General features: G+C 42.0%; 1 protein-coding gene across 1 annotated transcript in view; it reads right to left on the bottom strand.

Moving 5' to 3' along the window:
- SLC35F1 (solute carrier family 35 member F1) overlaps window positions 1-24,175 on the bottom strand; it is a 229,843-nt gene that overhangs the window by 125,273 nt on the left and 80,395 nt on the right. Inside the window, exon 3 of the mRNA XM_056856220.1 lies at window positions 2,812-2,987. Within this exon, the coding sequence (XP_056712198.1) occupies window positions 2,812-2,987 (176 nt within the window). The remainder of the gene's footprint in view (window positions 1-2,811; window positions 2,988-24,175) is intronic.

The raw sequence follows: 24,175 nt of genomic DNA, 5'->3' as shown, positions 1-24,175 counted from the left end.
GACCTAGTATTACTGCTGGAGAAGTAAGATAATGCAGATGCACAAAATTATTTCTACTATTTTTACTTAGCCTGGTCATAGGCCCCCTATCTTGACCCAGCTGATCTGGCTATATGGATCATTGCCGCAGTAACCTTGAGGCTAGATTACTGTAACACACTGTACATAGTTCTACCAGTGAAAATGCCAGCTTGTACAGAATGCTGCAGATCAATTACTATTGGGACCTAGGTAGAATATGAATATTATACCTTCTCTGCAGTCATTCCATTGGTTACTGGTTAGTTGCCGGTTCAATTCAAGGTGCAAGTTGTTACTTAAAACGACCCTCATGGCTTAGGACCCACATATCTGCAGAATCACATCTCTTAATATGTTCCCCCCAAACAATTTCACAAAGCTTTCTGAAGGTGGCACCCTGCAAATAGGTAAGATTGTCAACTGCCCATTCACATGCATCCTGTGTGGTGTCTCCTACCTGACGGAATAGCCTATCTGAGGATGTCAGGAAAACACTCATGATTCTATCACTCTGCAGAACATGTGGAATGGACTTGTTCAATGGGCATTTTTATAAAGGAAACAGGGTAGTAGTAAAGAGGAAATACTGAGTAAAATGGAATTGTTCAAGATGGTTCTTTTAATAAAAAAAATAGGGTTATGTCTGAAAAATTTAGTCTATTTTCCTCTTTGTATTGTTTTTATTTCATTGCCCTCTAACTTTGTAATCCATTTTTATTGCACTTTGTTGTATGTACTGTGCTCATCTTTATTGCATCAATATATCTAATTTTCAACATGGCCAAATCTGTAGATATTTAAATGCAAAGTTTGGAGCCATGAACAGACCAGAAAGATCATTTTACCAAACTGGAAAAAGCCCCCGGTTTGCTGAAATATTTGAAATCTAAAAAAGATACATGGGGGGGAACCCCAAAATAATAAAAATAGTTGTTTAGCTTTAAGAAATGAATGCCCTCAGTGGCTGTTGCTGGGCAACCAAAATATTATTGCCAGTCTTCAATCCTTGGTTTCTGTCTGCAAAAGGCAGAGGAGTGACTTTCCAGAGCTGTTTTGGCCCTTGAGGGAGGACTCATCAGGGCCAGGCCCACAAGCAACCACTAGGCAACTTGCTACCGCCTGACTTGCATGACTCACCCAGGATCCGGACTGCAGCATGGCAGGCTGAGGCACTCATTTTCCCCTCCTGCACCTTTTCAAGTGCCAAAACAATTGTGCGCAGGGGGAGGGGTCAGCCATTTCAGCGCTTGAAAAGGTATTTGGGAAGAGGAAACAAGAGCTCCTCAGTGCCCAATCAGGACTGCGCCCTCACAGCATTTTTAATCACTTTAAAACGGCGTTGGCATCCCCATGGCAGATACGAGGATGCTGACATATATGGTTTGGCCCTGATAGCATTTTGGATTCCTCCAGGAGGCAGCAAGCAGCCAGAGTGAAGCTACAACTAGCCCAGAGTTCCTATGGTGTACAGGCCTGTTACCAATCTACACTGAAGAGTGGAATTTAAAACCTGATGAAGCCAGCTCTCCCTTACAAAGAGGTTACATTTTCAGTCTCAGATACCATCGTTTGCCAGTCTAACTAAGTTTTAACAGATACACAGAACTCCTCATTTAGTAGCGCCCTCTTAATCACAAGCATCCCATTGGGAATGAGTAACTTACTATCTGTAACATGGTGTACAGTCTGCTCCACAGGACTGTGCTACAAATGAAGAATTTAAGCAGCAGGAGTGGTTTCAAATCACTAGCAGATGTAAAACAAGGAAGAATCCAAATGGCGACAACTAAAACCACATTCCAAACATGGACAATAAGCTTATTCTCTTGATAGCTATTTAACCCATACATTTCAATTTCCTTACTTAATTTCATCTCAAAATTTTAGGATTAATAGTCTTATTTAAATAAATACAAATGGGGGGAAAGGGTAGAAACTGCAAGAGATTACGCAGAAACAGTAGTAAATATTTGTCCTTGAAAGCACACTTCGGTCCAAAGTAGAAGATATTTTTCCTGAGAACAGAACTGCATGAAGAATTTATGTACAGATGTCATAACAACATATCCTGGGTGTAGAAACTTGGCTTGGCTCAAGAACTGTGTTATTGTTGTTTCACAGCAGTTGAGCTTACATATCCCTTCATTCATAGACTTTCTGAAGGCAAAACTCGATGTTATAGCATCCATGGGTAGATCTGTGGACACCAATGCTATTGTAGAGCTGAACACCGCCATTTTAAAACACTGTGAGGGCCCAATCCTTATTAGGCTCACAGTAGACCCTCCAATCTTGTTCTCCCCTGAAACTTTTCATGTGCCAAAACAGCAGATCAGGCCCTCGAGGCATTTTTAAATGGCCAAATTCAGCTCTAAAATGAGCCCGCATCCATGGGTCAGACCCATGGAAGCTGGCGCCTTGCAGAGCTGAATTTGGGTCATGGGTCAGACCCATGGATGCCGTAATATCTAGTTTGGCCATTAGACTCACCTTCAGAACCACTACTTGTATGTATAACTTTTCCCAATGACCTGAGCAAATGTACAACCCAGCTCTCCAGCATTAAACATGTATTCCAGTTCAACACTCTTTACAAAATAATCACAGATGCCAACGGGGGAAGTAAAAAAAAGCCCTTCTCCACTAATTAAAATATCTCATTTAAAAGACGGCATATATGGTATTGTGGTTTTGTACCCTTCGTGTAAAAAAAAAAAAAAAGGAGTGTCACAAAACATCCCATGGTTTGTACTATTTCTACCAACACTACATCTATAGAATATCACTTACCTTGTCTAACAGCTAATGTTGTAGTATAAACCAAAAATAGGAGAATGTAGTTGAGGAAGCTCTGAAAGACTGGAGTGTTGGCATGAAAATCCTCTGACAAATACTTGCTGGTCAAGCCAATACCGCAAATAAGCAGGGAGAGAACTTGTCCAAGAGCTATAGACAGCAGAAGCTCCCTAAAATAAGAAAGGAACATAGTCAGCATCTCTGGCTGGGCAGGAGACAACCCAGAAACAAACACACACATTTTCTAAAAAACTACAATGGGGCAGGAAACATTACTTGGTGATCAGGGAAACGGTGCAAAATTAACCCTACTGTCCACCCCTTAACATATCAGCACATAGCAATTTACAATCATGCAGCCAAATGTAAGCTCTGGGAATTTCTGATGCACACATGGAATTCATGTGTAAGTTTCTCTTTCAGTGAAAAAGACAAATGGTGGAGTTCTCCACAACAGTGAAATGAACAGGGATATTCTCAAGAAGAGTCCAAATGTACACATGGGCAATAATCCAACCAGTATACAACAGAAAAGGTAAGTGAAATCATGGCAGATGAGGACTTAAACTACTGAACAAACAGGTGATTTCGAGCAAGTCCAAAGCACATTTCAGAAACAGGTCCTGACTTCAGCCAGAGTCTTGACTTCTAGATCAAAAACAATTTCTCTCTTCTGGCTTGTAATGCAGGGTTGGAAGTAAGCTACACACACACACACAAGGGAGTTCTGGGGAACATTTCCAAAGAAGGAAACAGAAGAGAGGTCTGGTTGGGGAGAAGGTATGTTTGATGACATTCTGTGGGGGGAAATGCCAATCAGTACAGGGTGATGTAATTTGAACCTCTTAGTGTACAGTAGTTTAAGAATGCTAATCTAGGCTTTACTTCTTTCTAAGAACAACCCAATCCTTTCTAAGACAACCCAAACCTTTATACAATAGTGTGTTTTTGTGCGTATGTATTAAGTATAGGGTTGCCAGGTCCCTCTTCGCCATCGGCAGGAGGTTTTGGGGGTGGAGCCTGAGGAGGGCAGGGTTTGGAAAGGGGAGGGACTTCAATGCCATAGAGTCCAATTACCAAAGCAGCCATTTTCTCCAGATGAACTGATCTCTATTGGCGGGAGATCCGTTGTAATAGCAGATCTCCAGCTAGTACCTGGAGGTTGGCAACCCTAGTTAAGTGTCATCAAGTCGCTTCCGACTTAGGGCGACCTTATGAATTAATGTGCTCCAAAACGTCCTGTTGTTAACAGCCTCACTCATATGTTGTAAACTGAAGGCCATGGCTTCCTTGGTTGAGTCAATCCATCTCATGTTGGACCTTCCTCTTTTCCTGCTGCCTTCAATTTTCCCTAGCATTATTGTCTTTTCGGGTGAGCCTTTTCATATTGTGAAACCATACCCTCAGTATGGTTATTTTAGCTTCTAGGGAGAGTTCAGGCTTGATTTGATCTAGAACGTACTTATTTGTCCCAATTAGTATTCCCGATTAATTACTGGGATGTCCTGATTAATAGTCTGAGGATGAAGTAGAGGGGGAAGTTTCTGTCTGCTGAAGGCTGTTCTTGCTTTCATTGGGCGTGATGAGATCATCCACAATTGCACTCAGTTCTACCCTTCCTCTGCAACTCTAATTCTGTGCACTGGGCTGTGGTGTCACCAATATGCAGATGAAAACTAGCTCTACTTTTCTTTTCCACCTAATTCTGAGGAAGCTGTTGATATACTAGGCTAGTACTTGGAGTCAGGAATGGGCTGGATGAGGGTGAACAAGATGAAACTTAATCCTGACAAGGTAGAGGTGCTCTGGGTTAGTAGAAAGGCAGACCAGTGACTTCAGATCTCCCCCATCTTGGATGGGCTAACACTCCCCTTGAAAAGTCATGTTCACAGCTCGGGAGTGCTGCTTGAAACAGTGGTCAACTTTGAAAATCAGGTGGCTGTTGCAGTTTGTAGTGCTTTCACCCAGCTTCGGCTGGTGAGTCAGCTGCACACATTCCTGGTTCAGTCAAATCTAGCCACAGTGATCCATGCCTTGGTTACATGTAGACAGGATTACTGCAATGCACTATACTTGGGGCTACCCTTGAACAGTGTTTAGACTCTAAATTTTAGAGGCTGCAGCTAGTGCGGGTGGCTAAAGTGGTGGCTGGGGTCAGTTACCAGGATCTTGTGACCCCAATCCTACAGCAATCACTCTGGCTTCCAATCCTCTCCTCAGCTCAATTCAAAGTGTTGGTTTTGGCTTTTAAAGCTCAGGACTATATGGCTCAGGACTGGGATATCTGAATGTCCATCTTCCCCTACACATTCCTGCCTGGGAACTAAGATCACAGAGAGAGGCCCTCTGGACTGTCCCATCACCCAAAGAAGCATGTCTAGTGGGTATATAAGAGAGGGCCTCTTCATTGGTTGCCCTACAATTACGTAACAACTTCCCCAGGGAGATGTGTCTGGCCCCCTCACTCTCAGCCTTTAGGAGGCAGATGAAGACAGTTTTATTCATGACAGGATTTGATTAGTTCTTTTGCCTACCGGCAGTTTTAAATTATTGCTTTCAACTAGTGGTTTTTATGTATTTCATTGTATTTCATTATTATTTACATTGTGAGCCGCCTTGAGTTCCTATAAGGCAGAAAGGCGACTAATAAATGTTTTAAAGAAATAAAATAAATAAATACTTTAAATGGCCTAAAACTTGTTTTCTGGCCACTCATCCAGAACACTTATACAGATGCTGATTCTATGAACTTAGGCAGTTCATGAGAGGGAGGGCATCTTGGCCATCTTCTGGGCACTGGGTGTGTGTAGGGAAGGTAGTTGTGAATTTCCTGCGTTGTGCAGGGGGTTGGACTAGATGACCCTGGTGGTCCCTTCCAATTCTATGATTCTATGATTCTAAAACGAACAGGAGCTGATCTCAGTCACCAAGATGAAGAAGGAAAGAGAAAAGAAAATATAATGGATGACAAGAACATATCTTTTACAAGTTCACTTAAAGAAGTCAATAAGGGCGTCAGTAAGCATTTCAGTGGAGAACCATTTGTGGAGGGTGGTACTCGAGAGTTTATTAACTCCCCACCCATTATTCAAATGTGATAAAGCTGTTTTTTGACACATCTTTTTTATACTGACTATCGCCACTACAAATCTTTCCACTAGTCATGAGGAAGTTGTATTTTGAAAAGACTCCTTTGTTAGTAATGTGATATTTTGTTTTTACCTTTCCTATAAACAGATTTCCAAGTATTGGGCATCATTCCCAACCATTCCCAACAGTGAAATAGCCAAGTTTGCAGATGACACCAAATTATTTAGGGTGGTTAAAACAAAATCGGACTGTGAAGAGCTCCAGAAGGATCTCTGCATACTGGAAGAATGGGCATTAAAATGGCAAATGAGATTCAATGTGAGTAAGTGTAAAGTGATGCATATTGGGACAAAAAATCCCAACTTCACATATACACTGATGGGATCTGTGCTGGCAGCAACAGACAAAGAAAGGGATCTTGGGGTGGTAGTGGATAGCTCGATGAAGATGTCAACCCAGTGTGCGGCTGGTGAAAAAAAGGCAAATTCCATGATGGCCATAATTAGATGAGGAACAGAGAATAAAACTGCTGATATCATACTGCCCTTGTACAAATCTATGGTGAGACCACACTTGGAGTACTGTGTACAGTTCTGGTCACCACACCTAAAAAAGGATATTACAGAGCTTGAGAAGGTGCAGAAAAGAGCAACCAAAATGATTAGGGGACTAGAGCAACTGTCCTATGGGGAGCGGTTAAGATGCTTAGGGCTTTTTAGCTTGGAAAGAAGGCGGCTGAGGGGAGACATGATAGAGGTCTATAAAATTATGCATGGTTTGGAGAGAGTGGACAGGAAGAAGTTTTTCTCCCTCTCCCATAATACTAGAACACGGGGTCATCTGCTAAAGCTGGAGGGTGAGAGATTCAAAACAGATAAAAGGAAGTATTTTTTCACACAACGCATAGTTAAATTGTGGAACTCCCTGCCCCAGGATGTGGTGATGGCTGCCAGCTTGGAAGGCTTTAAGAGGGGAGTGGACATATTCATGGAGGAGAGGGGTATTCATGGCTATTAGTTAGAATGGATATTAGTCATGCTGCATACATATTCTCTCTAGTATCAGAGGAGCATGCCTATTATTTTGGGTGCGGTGGAACACAGGCAGGATGGTGCTGCTGCACTTGTCTTGTTGGTGGCTTCCTGGAGGCCCCTGTTGGCCACTGTGTGAACAGACTGCTGGACTTGATGGGCCTTGGTCTGATCCAGCAGAGCCTTTCTTATGTTCTTATGTAACCATGGAATGAAAGAATTCAACTAAGGAAAAAACAGGCAGCACTGTAGTAAAGTTTGTTGAGCACTGTGCCACAGAAGTCTTTTAATAACACATGTCACAAACCTGGTAAGTCTTCATTCATAATTTTGTGATATAGCTGCTACTGAGTAATTGTGCTCCATATTGCAATACTAATGTGGGGTGTTAATTTCATGTAATCTTTAAAAGTACAGACTGTCTTAATTGCATCACACCAGCCTCAGTACTTCTGATGGAGATAACCAACCACACCCTGATGTACAAATTGGCAACATGTTTCTATAGGTGTACACACATTTAATCTGCAATTTCTAACACAGTTGAAACTTGGATGATTTTCCCCCCAGATAAAACCTATTCTATACATAAACTGGTTATTTATGTTCTGAAGCAATCCAAATAACTCAGGTTTAGGTGGCACAAAATAGTTATTAAATGGCATCATAATACTTCCTGTTTTGTTTTCAACCCATTTTCTAAGCATTTCTGGAACTGAATCTTCTTTTCACAGTACTATAGCAAAAAGCTGAAACTGCCGATTAATTTCCCAGACAATATTACCAACTTGGATCCCATCAATGTATCGGTAAATAGGGATTTTTTTGTCCTGCGGTGTGTCATTTTGCACTTAAAGTAAATTCATCTCCTATTATGCTGTCAGTTTGGAGAGCCATTCTTAGAGCTCTTTATGGTCTTTTTGGAATTTTACTATTTTGAATAATTTGGATTTTCCCACAAATTTTACTTTCTTCACTGATCATCACAACTTAGGATCACATAATAAACTCCCCCTCACAGTGAAAAGGAAACAACGGGCTTCTGTTCATCAGCAGAGACAAAAAGTGTTGATTTCCAACTTTTAACCCGTCTGCAAGTCGGCCTGTATGCTACAGTTTCTTGGGTGCCTTGGTCAAAATCTTCCTAAATGTTCAAGTAAATGCAACATCTACAGGCTTATAATGGCACCCTTAAAGATCTTTGTTGGTTACATGATACCCTAAATAGAAACCATGTTGGCTCTTTCTTAATGTTCTTCTCCACCCTTTACAATCCTTTTCTCCATGTATGCTACCAGGTCTGCAAAAGCCATGCCTGGATCTTTTTAAAACCAGATTTTATATTAGTTACTCTGCAGGAAATGGGTTTTAATTATAAGTTGCACATTTTTATTTAAAAGATCAACAATTTCACATATGAGATCTTCAAGAACTCTCATACAAATGCCATCCAGCACAACCTCATGATAGTTATGAGATCACTTTGGCATAGAGGGAGAAGTTTTATATTGTTATTGTTCAGTGACCTTTTGAGAAGCACTTCTATAAAGAAAGGAGGTTACCCAATTAAACGAGTGAAATATTTGCTTTTTCTTCCTTGGAGAATTTCTGTGAGTACTACTTTCATATTCAACTTGTTCATTTAAACTCAAACACTAAGGAAAAGCACAGCTCTGCCTTCCATTTCTGCTGAAATTACTATATCTAGCAAGATGGATTGTAGAACTCCATAACCATGATAAACATTTCAATCTACTATACGCAAAACTGGCAATCTATTGGTGCCATTGTAAGCAGAGTTATATTCAAGTCTGCTGACATCAATGGGCTTAGAAGGTTGTAGCTTTGCTTAAGATGGCATTGTAAATCACAAGGAAGGTCCTGATCAGTGGTAAGCAAGCTTAGATATCTGCCAAATAAAGTTCCTTGAAAGGCCATTTCCAACTTCTGGCTGCTTCTGTTGCCACTTCACCAGGGCTCTTGCCTCTTAATCCATCCATGACTACCCATAGGTCAGGGACATTCCTTGGATCAAAGCAAGCATCTATTATGCTAGAAAAGTCTTCCCTAATCGAGTGGGGGAAGCACAGGCTTTAGGCAGACATACATACGTGTCCCCCAAGGTCTGGAGATCTCCCAGAATTGCAACTTATCTCCAGACTACAGAGATCAGTTCCACTGGAGAAAATGGCTGCTTTAGAGGATAATAATAAACTCTATGGCATTATACCTTGCTGAGGTCCCTCCCTCACCCTTCCCAAACTCCACCCCAAATCTTCAGGAATTTTTACTGCAGAGTTGACAACCCTAATCTTTATCCTACCAAAGTAAGGTCTTTCTGTTTAGATTAAAACATCTGTGTCAAATTTTGCTACAATCTGCATAAACAATCTTGAAATGGGGAATTCAGTGCTCAAAGCAGTGAGAGACAAACCAAGTTTCTTCATGCTAAACTACCATTAAACATTGTTCATGTTCAAAGATCATGAATAGTTCAGATATTAACAAAGTATTCCCACAGTACTCAAGCACAGTGGTTTCACTCAGAGGTGTTCCATGCAGTTATAATGACTGTGAAGATACAATCCTAAAGGCCTGTTGTTTTTGATCATGACAACTGTGGAGAAATGCATTTTAGTTTGGAGGTTTGTACAAAACCTTCACCTTGAGTTTCAAAATGTTTTTCTCTATCTTAGCAGAAAACAGGCAAGAGGAGGAAAGTCAATTGCTCTTCAGCCTCATTAACCAAGGAAATGCAAATGGAAGGCCTGACCAGAGACAAGAAGTGGTCAGCTCACAGCTTAGGCTAAGAAGGTGACACCCAGCAGGGAACAGAGATTTGGAAGACTTAAGGTGCCAGACAGACTTCAGGAAAAATTTCCTGGAGACTTCAAGAAAAGCTTCTTTGACCCTCAGGGAGTGAAGAGAAATAAAACCCCTTGGCACTGATGGGAAGGTCTCTTTCTCTGCCTAAACATGATTTCATCTAAGCAGATGGAGCTGTTACTTGGGCTACTACTGAAGGTGGCCATTGTCATGTAGGGGACTGCAGGCCTGGAAAAACACTCCAAGGTCACGAGAACCTTTTAAAATTACTGTCACTTCAAAGTTTAGGAGCCTGCCTTAGAATAACATTAGCTAGGGCATGTACAAAATGAGGGAGAGAGGAATTTCATGTTTACCCTTTTCTTTTGGATCCCTTGCTCAATCTGTTGATATGCTGACAGTATGCATGTGTGCATTTTCTTTTCTATTAAATGTTTTATAACTTTTAATGCTAGCAACTCTCTACCACCTAGATAGACCTCCACCATTTGAACACACTATTCTAAATGGGAACCAGTAGAAGGGGGGCAGTCAGTCAGTTGGAAAGCTGCTAATCCCCCAGTGGTATGTAAGTGTACAGGTGTCCCCATGGTGACCAGATGCTTGGCAGCAATAGACTCAGGCACAAGGTGAGCCCTTAGAATGGCAGGCACAAGGAAGGGAAACTAGGAACCGTGACCTTCTCAATAGGTAATTCCTACAAAGGCGAGGGGTGGCAGTAAGTGAACCAAAAGATGGAGAGAAAAGTCCCTCTGAGGGGTTGGAAAGCCAGGTGGATGACCAGGCCTTGGACAGTTGCTGGTGATCAGCTCCTCAGAGGGCTAGATGGAACAAGGCCTGCAGGTCAGTGGGATTGTTCTGCCACAACAACCAAATAAACATTTCGGAGCTGATAGTATGCTCTCCAGAATTGTTCACAATAGGTTCCTATGTACTCATCAGTATGTTTAAAAGAACAATACGTAGCAAGAAAGACGTGCACCGTGCATCTCAACATGATGCACAAGAAAGGATACAATCAAGGCTGCTCAGAGTCAGTAAGGACACTCAAAGTTTCCTTTTGGGTTCCCTTCCTAATTATATTTGGATCCCCTCATATTCAGAAAAACAAGACTAGATGCTTGATTGGTAGAGATATGCTACCACTGTCCCCCAAGTATCTTGCCTAGGTTCCTGGGCTCCACAAATTCGGATCCCTTTGGATCTCTTCTCAGCAGCCTAGGCTAGAATTAAACCTGGAAATCACCTGGTGCAATGTCTGGTGCAAACATACCAGATTTTTTAACTGTCCATATTTAAGCTTTTGCATTAAATTCCCATTGCATTCAATTAATACTGAGGAAAGTAAGTTACAACAGAGCAAAATTAAGTGCTGAAAGTAAGCTGGGATTTCTGAGTAAGTAAAACCCTTCAATTTTATATACAAGTTAAGAATGAGATGGTTCCAGTTTATTGGTTTTCCCTTAGGCTCCAAGATAAATCTTTCCCTTGCTCACTAGCTTTCAATGCAGTGAGAAAATGTGGCAGCTTTTGACAGCAAGGCAAATTTATTACAGGCTTGACACATGTTGATAGAACAGATTGGGGAAGCACCCCCCACCCACCCCAAACAAGGACACTGATCTCATTTTCCTACTTTAATAGAGTTTTAAATTGCAATGTGTCTGAATGAGTTTATTTTTAGTGCAAAATAAAGAGTTCAAAAGGAGACATTGGAGTGCTCCATTTGCAGGTTTCAGAAGAGTTAGAACAGAGTCGCTCCTGGCCTGTGGAACAGTGCTCTGGTGCCTCAAATGAAGCAAGAAATGGAAAAGCTCATTGGCCTACAGTGAAATGAATCATTTTAAAAAAAAGTTGGGCCCAATGAAGACAAAACCATTTTTTAAATACAGAAACTGTGTATGATTTTCATGTTGAGCATCCTTTAAATTATTTTTTTAAATACAACTCTCCTCTTCCTCTGAACTCATTTGTGAACATATGAAGCTGTGTTATACCTAGTCAGACCAGGGCAGTGAAAGAAGCTGGCACACTACCATCTTTGTATACACCATCACTGTTGGCCTTGAGTTGTATGTTGCCCAAGACAAAAAAGGCCTGAAGGCAGTCAACAGTGATGGGGCTAGGGGAGTCTTTCAAATCTAAACAGCAAACCCTACTAATCTTGGGCTGTAGCAGTAGTAGTACTGATAAGCCCTGATTTGTTTAATGTTAGCTGTTCCCCAGCACTCCTCTCCAGTAGGGCTGTTGAATTAAAAAAAATTCGGTATAGTTCGGATTCAGCTGAATTCGGCCTGTTTAGATTCAGGATATGCCGAAGTCCAAACTCCCCCACTTCGGGTCCGTGCAATTCGGCGGGAATTCAAAGTTCAGGAAAAAAATTCGGCCGAATAAAGCCATTAAAAACACAACCGCGCCTTTCCGCGGCTTTGAGGGGGGCATTTTTGGGGTTAGAGGTCCCAAACTTTCAGCGGAGCTTCAAAGGACCCTTCTTGCCACACACCCCAAGTTTTGTAAAGATTGGGTCGGGGGGGCTGAGATATGGGCCCCGAAAGGGGTTCCCCCACCCTTAATGTGCATCTCTGAGCAGAGCTTGCCGCCCATGCACAAAGCTCCCAGCCCCAACAAACAGCTGATGAGAGCAAGGGCGGGGCAGGTGCTAAGAAGTTTGCAAAACAACAGAACTGCAAAGCAACACTGCAAAGCAACACCTACAACTGCAAAGCAACACCTTTGCAACCATGCAAAGCAACACCTGACACCTGGGAGTTTGCAAACCATGGAAAGGGACAGAGGCAGCTAGCTATGCATAATGAGCAGGAGGGGGTGGAATTTCCCCTTTTGCATTGGACCCGGGACCAGGCAAATGCATTCTTTAAGTCACCATTTGAAAACCAGTTTTGAGCAAGCATCAAAATAGACCTAACCGATCTTATGAATGAGGGAAAACCTGAGGACACACTGAAGCCCCCCCTCAAACCAGGGAGAGAGAGACTCGAGGGGGCACACACCCCCAGGCAGAATGGGCGAAAGCCCCCTTTGGCTTCCCCCCCCCACCCACAGAAACTGCTCCCTCCCCACACACACACAGACTCTGCTTTCCCCCCCACACACACACACACAGAGGAGAAAAAGTATAGATTAAAGCCCCCAAAGGGGTCTTACTGTGGCTGTCTTCTGTTCCAGCAGGAGGGGCTGGGAGGAAAACTGGGTAATCCAAGACAATTCCATTTAAGCACGGGACGTTTTGCTCTGGAAATCCATATAGGATCGGGTGATCCATTCATCCCAATAGGGAAAAGGGGAAAGCCCATATCTCGGGGGGCCCTGACCCAATGTTTACAAAACTTGGGGGGGTCTCTTAAGAAGGCTTGTCTGAAGCTCCGCTGAAAGTTTGGGGTCTGTACCCCCCAAAATGCGCCCCCTGCAGCCATGAAAAGAGAAAAGGGGGGAGCCAATATTTCTGCCCCCACTGAACCCATCTTTACAAAACTTGGGAAGTCTCTTAAGAAGGCTCGTCTGAAGATATCCTGAAGGTTTGGGGGCTGCACCCCCAAAAAAGCGCCCCCTGCAGCCACGGAAATGGAAAAGGGGGGGAGGAAAAAGGGATGGAGCCCATATCTCAGGACCCCCTGACCCAAAGTCTACAAAACTTGGGGAGTCTCTTAATTAGGCTCGTCTAAAGCTCCGCTGAATGTTTGGGGTCTGTACCCCCAAAAATGCGCCCCCTGCAGCCACAGAAAGAGAAAAGGGGGGAGCCCATATCTCGGGACCCCCTGACCCAATGTTTACAAAACTTGGGGGGTCTCTTAAGAAGGCTTGTCTGAAGCTCCACTGAAAGTTTGGGGTCTGTACCCCCAAAAATGCGCCCCCTGCAGCCACGGAAAGGAGCGAATGTGCACAAGCACCCCCCCACACACACACGAGGATTTCTCTCACTCTCTCTCTCTCTCTCCCCGGCCCGGCCACGCATCAGCTGATTCCTCCAGTACTCAATCCTGACTGATTGGCCAGAAGAAGACCCAGCTTGGCCACCGATTGGCCGGGGGAGGACAATGCTGCTTACTGACGACCCCGAATTTGCCTGATTTATTCGTGAACTCACGAACTCACTGAATTCGGCTCCCCCGGTTTCCCACCATTTTTTAGTTCGGTTCGTCCCGAACTAAAAACTGCCGAATCAGGGGAAATTCGGCTGTTTTTCGGTTAGGGCGAACCGAATCGACAGCCCTACTCTCCATTATCTTGCCCCAGCTGCCTAGTAGACTGAAACACTTATAGCTATATATGCATTCCCTCAACAGCAACAAGGCAGCCTTGCTGCTACAACTTCTCTCTCTCTCTCTCTCTCTCTCTCTCTCTCTCACTGTTGTTGACCTAAAAGCTACTGTTTTTGGACAAGGGAACTTTAAAGGGAGACTCCAATGTGAAATTTGTTAAGTTTGAATTCATTAAGAAGTTTAAGGTTATTTATATACTACCAAATCTTAATAGGTACTCAGAATTCCTCAGTCACCAAGTAGTGTGCCATTGAGTCACAACCAATGTATGGTGACCCCATGAAGTTCCACCTCATGGGGTTTTCAAGGCAAGAGAGTAACAGAGATAGTTTGCTGTTGCCTTGCTTTGCATAGCAGCCCCAGTCATCCTCGGTGGTCTCCCATCCAAGTCCCAATCCTGCTTAGTTTATGAACTCTGACAAGATCAGGCTAATCTGGGCTATCAGGGCTGCTACTCTCAATCATTACATGAACTATTATCTTGCTTATTCTTCTGTAGCTTCCTATTGTATCTGCTTATCTCGCACTAGATTTTATGTTATTCCTGCTTTGCCTATCTAACCACAGTTGGAGGTGGCCAACTGAGTGATTACTGTTTTTATGAGATCTTGTTTTTATTAGATTTTGTTTTTATTAGATCTTGTTTTAAGCTGGCATCTCTTTGTGATATCTTCCTTCTTCCTGTTGTGAATATAAATATAAAACATACATTTCATCTGATGAAGTGAGCTCTGACTCATGAAAGCTAATGCTAGAATAAATTTCATTAGTCTAAGGTGACCTCTAAGTATTACATCTTTGCTGTACATATCTTTTTTATTTTTTACATCTCCACAGTATACATTAAAATGATTTAAAATGATAAAATCTGGTTTTAAATTATATATACAGTTACCTAAACAAAAATGGTCTGGATGTTGTACAAAAACAACATGGAAGGGAGTGGAAAAAAGATGCTGGAGAAGAGAATGGTGGAGCATCTATCTACTCCATGACCAATAGTTTCATGTGAGTAGCCATCACAGTGTATAACGGCAGAACAAAACTGGAGACCAGTTGTACCTCAGAAAACAACAAAATTTACCACACTATAAGTAAGCTTTTGGGAGTCAAAACTTACATCATCAGATACTGTGGAGATGGTACTTTGACTTATGAAAGCTTAAACCCTGGAAAATGCTATTGGTCTCTATAGCATTTGCTACTGGACTCAAATTTTGTTCCCATTACCAATGTATCCAATTTATAATGTTTGAATTCCACAGTCACATAACCCTTTACAATTCCCCCCTTTCCCCTCATTTTGTTGTTGTTGTTGGCGGGGGGGGGGTTAACAGTTCTTGAGTAAAAGATTTAAAAACCCCAAACCACTTCTTCATTTTGGGACTTTTTAGTTGCCCCACATAAATTGGGTATTAAACATACCCAGTGGTGCAGTTAGATTATTTTAGCCTCTGGACTTGATGGTCTTATGCTTCCTCCAGTGCAGGATCCAGGCACAACTTAATGGAAGTATTATAGCTTGCAAGCCTATGCACAAAGAAACTGCAACTGAACTTACTGGTACTTACTTATAAGTAAATACATATAGGATAGGTCTGAGCCTAGAAATGTTTAACATTACAAGTTCACAAGGTTGGAAGAGACCACAAGGGCCATCCAGTCCAACCCCCTGCCATGCAGGATCCCACAATCAAAGCGCTCCCGACAGATGGCCATCCAGCCTCTGCTTAAAGACCTCCAAAGACAGGGACTCCACCACCCGCCGAGCCAGCACATTCCACTGTTGATTCAATTGGGAAATCTGAGCAATACGTAAACAATTCAAGAGGAAAATCTGAGCAATACTGTGAGAAATATAGGTATTTGCTGTTTGTACATATAAACAGAAGCACACAAAATAACAGACCCCTGTGGCACCCCACTGGTCACTCCTCTCCAGAATGAAGTTGTGCCATTAATGAGCACCCTTTGGGTTTAGTTGGTCAACCAATTACCAATCCACCTAACAGTAGCAGTGTCCAGCCAACATTTTACTAGCTTTGTTTCAAGAAGATCATGGGAGACTTTATCAAAGGCTTTACTGAAATCAAGGTACGCTACATCTACAGCATTCCCTTCATCTACCATACTTGTCACCCTTTCAAAAAAAGACATGAGATTAGTTTGGCATGACCTGTTTTTGAGAAACCCATGTTGACTGTCAGTGATCACGGCATTTCTTTCTAAGTGCTTATGGACCGTCTGTTTAATTATCTGTTCTAGTATTTTACCTGGTATTGATGTCAGGCTGACTGGGCGATAATTATTTGGGATTTCTATTTTTCCCTTTTTAAAGATGGGGACCACATTTGCCCTTCTCCAGTCTGCTGGAATTTCTCCTGTTCTCCATGAATTCTCAAAGATTATTGCCAGTGGTTCTGAAATCCCTTCAGCCAGTTCTTTTAACACCCTTGGATGCAGTTCGCCCGGCCCCAGACTTGAATTAATTGAGAGTAGCCAGGTATTCCCATAGTATCTCAGTGTCTATACTATGCTGTAATTCCCCTACTGCATCCTCTTCTCCATTATTCTCAGGTTGAACACTATTCCCCTTTTGGGAGAAGACTGATACAAAAAAGGAGTTAAGTAATTCTGCCTTTTTTGCCTCCCCTGTTAATAACTCACCGTCCTCTCCACGCAATGACCCGATCATTACCTTGATCTTCCTTTTGTTATGGACATAACCAAAAAAACCTTTTTTGTTGTTTTTAACTTCCCTGGCTAGCTGGAGCTCATTCTGCACTTTAGCCTTCCTGACTTTCTCCCTACATGTGCCAGCTACTTGTTTGAATTCCTCTTTGTTGATTTCTCCCCTTTTCCACTTCTTGTACATGCCCTATCTCAACCAAACGTTCTTTAGACATCCACCCTGGTTTCTTCAAACCTCTACCTTTTTTTTCTCCTCGTGGGAATTGATTGAAATTGTGCCTTCAATATCTCCCTTTTTAGAATTTCCCATCCTTCATGTACTCCCTTCTCATTCAATATTCTCACCCATGGGATCACACCAAGTAGTTCCCTAAATTTATTGAAATCAGCTTTCTTAAAGTCTAGAATACATGTTTGACTATTTCTTGCTTCTCCTTTCTGCTGTATAACAAACTCCAGGAGAACATGGTAATTCCCACCCAAAGATCCCACTCCTTCTGTCCCATAAACCAAGTCATCATTATTGGTTAAGATCAGATCCAAAATGGCTGTTCCCCTTGTCGCTTCTTCCACTTTTTGGACTATGAAGTTGTCTGCAAGGGAAGTGAGGAATTTGTCGGACCTAGTTGTTTTGGCAAAGTTAGGCTTCCAACAGATGTCAGGATAATTGAAATCTCCCATTACTACTACATCTTTCTTTTTTTAATGTTTGGACATCTGTTCCAGGAAAGCATCATCTAACTCTTCAGTCTGGCTTGGGGGTCTATAACAGACCCCCACAATGACATCACTATTTTTCTCCCCCTTAATTTTTACCCAGATGGTTTCAAGCTGGATTCCAGTGTTTAAGTCCTGGATCTCCTCGCAGGTGTAATCATCCCTAACGTATAATGCTACTCCCCCCCTTCCGGTTTGGTCTATTTCTCCAAAATAGGTTATACCCTTCAATTAGTACATTCCAATCATGAGACTCATCCCACCAGGTTTCCGTAATACCTATTATATCATATTTGCTTTGTACTATTAAAAGTTCTAGTTCATCTTGCTTATTTCCCATGCTCTATGCATTAGTTTAGAGACACCTTAGACCACCTTAATACTGCACCTTAATACACCTTAATACTACAGGTCCCTATACCAACAGCCGCTCAAACCCCACCCACCCCCTAGCACTCACTCCGATGTTATTCTGGTGACATTTTAACATCACTGATGTGAAAGCAGTAGAAGTGAGCCTCCCATAAATTACTCATCCAGGTTACAAGTTTTCAGTTCTCATTCATGTGGGCAGGTGAACACACCCAAATGTTTGAAGTTATAGTGTCAGGTAATAAACAGCAGAGAATGCATAAACATAGTCATCAGAATTGTCTATATAGCACTTTTAGTAGACAAAATTATAATTTTCTTTGCTTCAGCCCTGAGTGATAAGATGCTATTATTTACTGCTATTTAGTTAATTAAGTCTTTATCCTGCCCTTCCTCCAAGGAGTTCAGGGTAGTATACACGTGTCCAATTATCCTCACAACCATCCTGTGAGGTAGGCTAGGCTGAGAAACAAGGACTGGGGCCAAGGGCACCCAATGAGCTTCATGGAGAGTGGGTATTTGAACCTGAGTCTCTCCAGGCCTAACCACTACACAACACCATCTTTCCATTTTACAGCTGAGGAACTGAGGCCAATAGGCAATTTAATCAAGGCTATCTACTGAGTTCATGTTTCCATTGGAACTTCATCCCATGTTTCGATTCCCAAAGTTCTAACACTAGGGTTGTCAAATTCTGGTTGAGAAATTCCTGGAGATTTTTGGGGGTGAGCATGGGGAGGGTGGGGTTTGGGGAGGGGAGGGACCTTAGTGGGATATAATGCCATAGAGTCCATCCTCCAAAGCAGCCATTTTCTCCAGGGGAACTAATCTCTATCATCTGGAAATCAGTTGGACTAGTGGGAGATCTCCAGGCTCCCCCTAATACTAGGTCACTGTAGCACTCACCTCCTTTCCAATTCCGTTCCTTAGATCCAATAGAACATGCTTTTTGACTGATCAAAAAAAGTGAAATGCTTTTGACTGATGTTTACCCATGGTTCCTCTTCTTAATACATTATGGGTATTCTCTGGATGTTTTCTGTACTCTGTTAAGATGGTGGGGGCAAGTCCAAGGGACTCCCTCAGTCATTAGTCTTAACTTCAGTGGCATATTTGTGGTACCGTTCTTCTCTTAAATCAAAGGGTCACATCTCACTTGCTATATTGAATAGCCACCTGTTGCTGTACCTAGCACACTTTTAGATTATGTTGTCCTGGTATCTCTAAACTTGCCCTCAGAATCTGTAGATAGTAACCCTGAGGCAATCAAAAGGGTGTGAAAAGGAGATGATAAAAGATAAACAGTGCTGCAAAATAATAAAATAAAATGTCAGCAATAAAATCATTCTACGACATCACAGGACCTACATAGATAACAGAGGGAAAGTACTGCTGGGGTCCAAAGAATTACCAAAGAAGGTACTGCTGGGATCCAGTGGCTGGGATCCAAAGAATTACCTAGGCTTATGCAAGGAGCATGAACTAGCTCCAGGGAATTTGTAACCTTTACCATTTGAATAGCAGGCCCCCTGCCAAATTACAACCTAATTCTGAAATTATTTTTTCTCAAATGTAAAACCAACACCAATTGTTGTCCAGAATTTTAAATGAGCTACTATATCAGCTGTTTATATTTCCTAACAGTATTATCTGTTACATGAAAATCCTACTTTGAAACATAGTGTAAGCCCAATTTCCAAAGGACCTTTATGATGGAAAGTGCTGTCAAGTTGCAGCTGACTTACAGCAACCCCATAGGGTTTTCAAAGCAAGAGATGAATGGCACAGAAATCCTGGACTTCCTTGGTGGTCTCCCACTCAAGTAGTAACCAGGGCCAAACCTGCTTAGCAGCCAAGATCTGATAACACTGGGCTATCCTAGGCTATCCAGGTCAGGGCAAAGACCTTACAGTCAATTCAAAATGTAGGCTAAAGAGGCAGAGTAGATAGATATATGAATGTATATTTGCAGCACCAGTCATGGTTGGTGTCCAACACAAGAAAATATTCACCACTGCACTTTACAAGCAACAGGAATAAATAAACGGATATGTGTGAAATAGGTCCAAATGTTATATAGAGTTTTATTATACAAATGCCACAGAATATGTACTACAAAATTTGCAACGTTTAAAAAATCCCAGAATAAATGCACACTATCATCCACAACAAAAAGTCATTGTCTCAAATATTCAGGAACGACCTAATACCATTAATTGAATATCAGAATATTCAAACCAATATATTTAGGGAAATAACTGAATAACTTTTATAGTTTCCTTAACATCTTCAAGCTCCATGGCAAACTCTTTTTTCTTGAATGTTATTTTTTTCTTATTTAATAAACAGGGAGATGGAATAGCCGTGGTTCATTACAAGAATGGCAACAGGAAATTGATTGGGACATGGATAGGAACTTCTTGCCTAGCTAGCAGTAGCAGGTTCCCCAAGCATATAATCACAGAAGATACCCAAATAAAGGAGGTTCAAGCAAGAGAACATAGCTGTTACACACCCTCAGATTAATAACACATTTCCCTGTGGGATGGCCACCCTCTTGCATTGATTAAACACTGAGATATGAAATTATTTAGTTTACTTAGAGACTGCCTTTTGCCTGTAAGGTCCCCAAGGCAATTTAAAACTTACTTCACAAAATACAGTAAAATCACATTCAGAAACCTATGTAAAACAATTTTACAGCATCTACTCCCTTCTGCAGTACTATTAATGGCCCTTTAGAAGAGGTAACACTTCAAACTCATCTGGGAAGCCTTCAGAGAAACAGCTTCTCTTAGCTTTTGAGGGAGTGAGTTCCACCGTTGGGGCAAGGGGGGGGGAGAACAACGAAAAAAGCCAGATACCTATCAACTGAGCTTCCTCTAGAGAAAAGCCCCTGCAGTCAGTAGTTGGAAGGGGTCAAAATGTAAGCTCTAGTCCTGTGATAATCCCACAAACAACACCAGCAGACCGACAGTCCAAAGAAAGTTTATTTATTGGAAAATCTACAGGTAGCAGAAGCCAGGAGTCAGATGGACACTAGTGAAAACTACGGGTACAGTACAGGGCATATATGGTAGAGCAAAGGGCAAATCGGGGTAGATCTGGATGCCATGGCAACCCCCCTCCCCGGAGCCATCAGGGAGCTAGGAGCATTCCCACAGAGAGTCTTTTCTGGCTCTTCCATCAGTGGTGCTCAAACAATAAAAGAGGGAGAAATATCACCCCTTTTACTCTCTTAACTGCAGCCCATTAATCTGTGTGGCTATGACTCCACACAGGTCCTCAAGCCTGGGAATCAACTTTCCCAAGGTTGTGGCTGGGGGGTGGGGAGGGGAGGGGAATGGGCATGTAGCAAGATACAAGACCCTTGTACAAGCAGGTTGCTGAATCCAACCCACTGTGCTCCAACTACAGAAGATCTCTCTGGATGGCTTCATGCACATGGAAAGATGAAGGATGAAAGGGACTCCTGCTTAGCCGACTGTTATCAGCCAAATCAGTGATGACAGTGAACGGGAGGTGCTGTTTGCTTTATCCCAGGAGCTGATTCCTTTCAGATACTGGCTCCTTGTGGGGAGATATTGTTCTGGAGTTTACCAACAGTGAATCACATGGTCTTTATTGCTTTGAGTGTATGTTTTATTCAAATAGTATCTAAAGAATGGCACATTTCCTGTGATGAACAGAAGCCAACAGGATTACATAATGCCTGCACAGATTACTCTCATACTCTTATGGCAAGAATGCCTGGCAGATGTCATAAGGTGCAGCTCATTAGGTGGAGTGTTTTGCCCATAAAAATGGTTACAAATAGGCACCAAATGGGAGGTGTCCATTGATACCAGTCTTTGGCAGCTGTTCAAAAGACTGACGAAGCGAAAGCACTAGGCACACCTCTTAGCCTAGCACCAGCCAGATCTATGGGATGCAGGTGGGTGAAAAACACAGAGAACACCTACTGGAAATTCCTTTGTTTCTTAGCTGGCATTTAGTTAGTAAGGCTGAAGCAGGAAGCAGAACACACCTTCTTGCAAAGTCCTGGTATATCAGCCTCTTCATCAATTACTGACTAGGTTGTTTGCGTGAGGTTGGTTGTGTGTGATGACATCTTGCTGTTATATAAACAGATGCTGGAATCCAAAATGCTGCTTAGACTCAGGCAAAGGTTTGTGCTCACCTGGTGGCATTTCATTTTTTTAACAGCTGGCCACCCCGAATGATATATCACAAAATATTTTTGAGCCCTGCTCAGTTTTAAAAAACTACTTGTCATGGGCATAATTAAAAACATGCCTCAAAGCACCTTGTGTTTACAGAACTACTTGAATGAGGGGATTCTGGCAAGGATAATGTATTTGTTTTCCCCAAATTAGCATGATATACATTATTTCCTCCAGTGAGGTACAGTAGTTGCAATCATTTGTAAAACTGAACTAAACATACCTGTCTGTGAGAGATCTGAGTATGTATTTGTTTATCAAAATAAGTCTCTGCATTCATTAACAAAACACTCTACTTTTCAATGTGAACCTGGGAGATGTTCGATACAAAAGTTCAGTAGAAGGGGAAAGTACATCCATGCAGATAGTTTGCAGGGTTCCTAGAAAACAGTATATACCTTTTCACAGCTCATAAGCTCAAAAAACTACCAGCCAGGTTGTTAGTCCTGATTGCTCTGTGTTTTAAAGGGATGCACTCAATTAACTGCACTATTGCAGATTCAACCAACTTGAAAATTACACTTTTCCACTTTTGTTGACACAGTAATTGGTCTTGAGAGATATCATTTGTATGGAGAAATATTTAGGTTTCACTTTGTGCCTTCAAACACACATGTACAGAAAGTAGTAGCATTTTAACACCCTGCTGCGTTGGACTGAAAAAAACCCTTTTTAATCATCTCGACTTATGAGCTTAAAATAGCCATTACATCAAATGCTTAGACGTCCTTTAAACTAGCCAGAAAGCTAAGTGCAAACTGTAGAAATAGCCATGTTTAAAAGCCCTGCATATGCAGGGCTTCCTCTGTGAATGGAAACACATCTGCAAAAAAAAAAAAAAAAACTCATTGTGCCTAGAATGTCCTTGTCATGTAAGACAGGATGGGGGAGAACCTGCGGCTGCACTGGAGCTGCTGTTCCAGGAATTCTACAAAACCTCAATAGAGTAAGCCTTGCTACACAATGAAACCTTTCAGTACTGCTAAAATCACAATCAGAACTGCTAAATCACTATCAATTAAAATATACAAATGAATTGCAAATACAAATTAAATCTCAACTACTTACAATTTCTATGGCATTTGTCAGTGCATAACAGTTCACATTTGGCCTGACAACAATCACTTGAAATGGGTTAGGCCAAGACAAAGGGATCACCTATAACTCTATGGCTAAAATAGAAGTATGAGCCTGGATATCCCATGTTCAAACATAATGCATAACTAGCTAATACATCCTGAATTTCAGGACCCCACCATAACAAGCTTTTAAACGCCTGATATGTTAAGTCTTGAAAGCTTGGGACAGAATGGGATATTTTATGACTACCTGGTGTCCCTGGGTTGAACTGAAAGGGGTCACTTTCCACTACTAGAAGGGGGGGGGTAATTTTAGCCAATCCTCCCTAATCCCACATGCCCCCACTTTGCCCTATGTTGTTCATGAGGGTCTTCTGGTGCATAGGAGCAGCATTTTGCAGATCTCAGTAGGCGGTGGCCTTAATGGAGAGGTGAGACAGCTCAAGTCCACTTCTGTAAGCATTTTACATCAGCAAAAAAACGACCTTTGGATCCAAGCCATGGATTTTAAATGAGATTACATGCACTTGCATTGTCGTATTTTATACTGAGAGCTGCTTGCACTCAAGAGCCAAGATACTGAATATGCCATTCCGACACTGTCAGGATTCCCACTATGCCTTGTAAATGTTCCATACCTCATTTTGAGCTGACTGCAAACTCTATTTTAGAACAACAGTAAAAAAAATGTTTAAGGTAGTACATCATAATGATTACTGAGCATCTTGGGAGGTTAACATTTAATTCTTTATAATACCACCCAGGGTGCACTGCAATGCCCCAAAACATGACGCTTGACATTTCTCATTTCTTAATTATAGGATGTCACTGACACATTTGGCAAAATGGAAGCACAATTAAAGGCCGGGCCTCGCTCAGCACAGTCTCAGAAAGGAAATCAATGCCCAGTGCTTGGCTTCCACAGCACTGAAGCCAAACTAGTAATTTTAAAGACCTAAACAAAACACCGTACCAGAGTAAGGAAAGCCCATTTCCAACCCTATGCTGAATACCTATTCAGGGTTCTGGGTATCCCATGCTTTTCCAGG

The sequence above is a fragment of the Euleptes europaea genome, chromosome 10 (genome assembly GCF_029931775.1).
Source record: "Euleptes europaea isolate rEulEur1 chromosome 10, rEulEur1.hap1, whole genome shotgun sequence".
NCBI lineage: Eukaryota > Metazoa > Chordata > Lepidosauria > Squamata > Sphaerodactylidae > Euleptes > Euleptes europaea.
The sequence above is the reverse complement of the archived record's forward strand: the minus strand, read 5'-3'. Positions and strand labels throughout refer to the sequence as shown.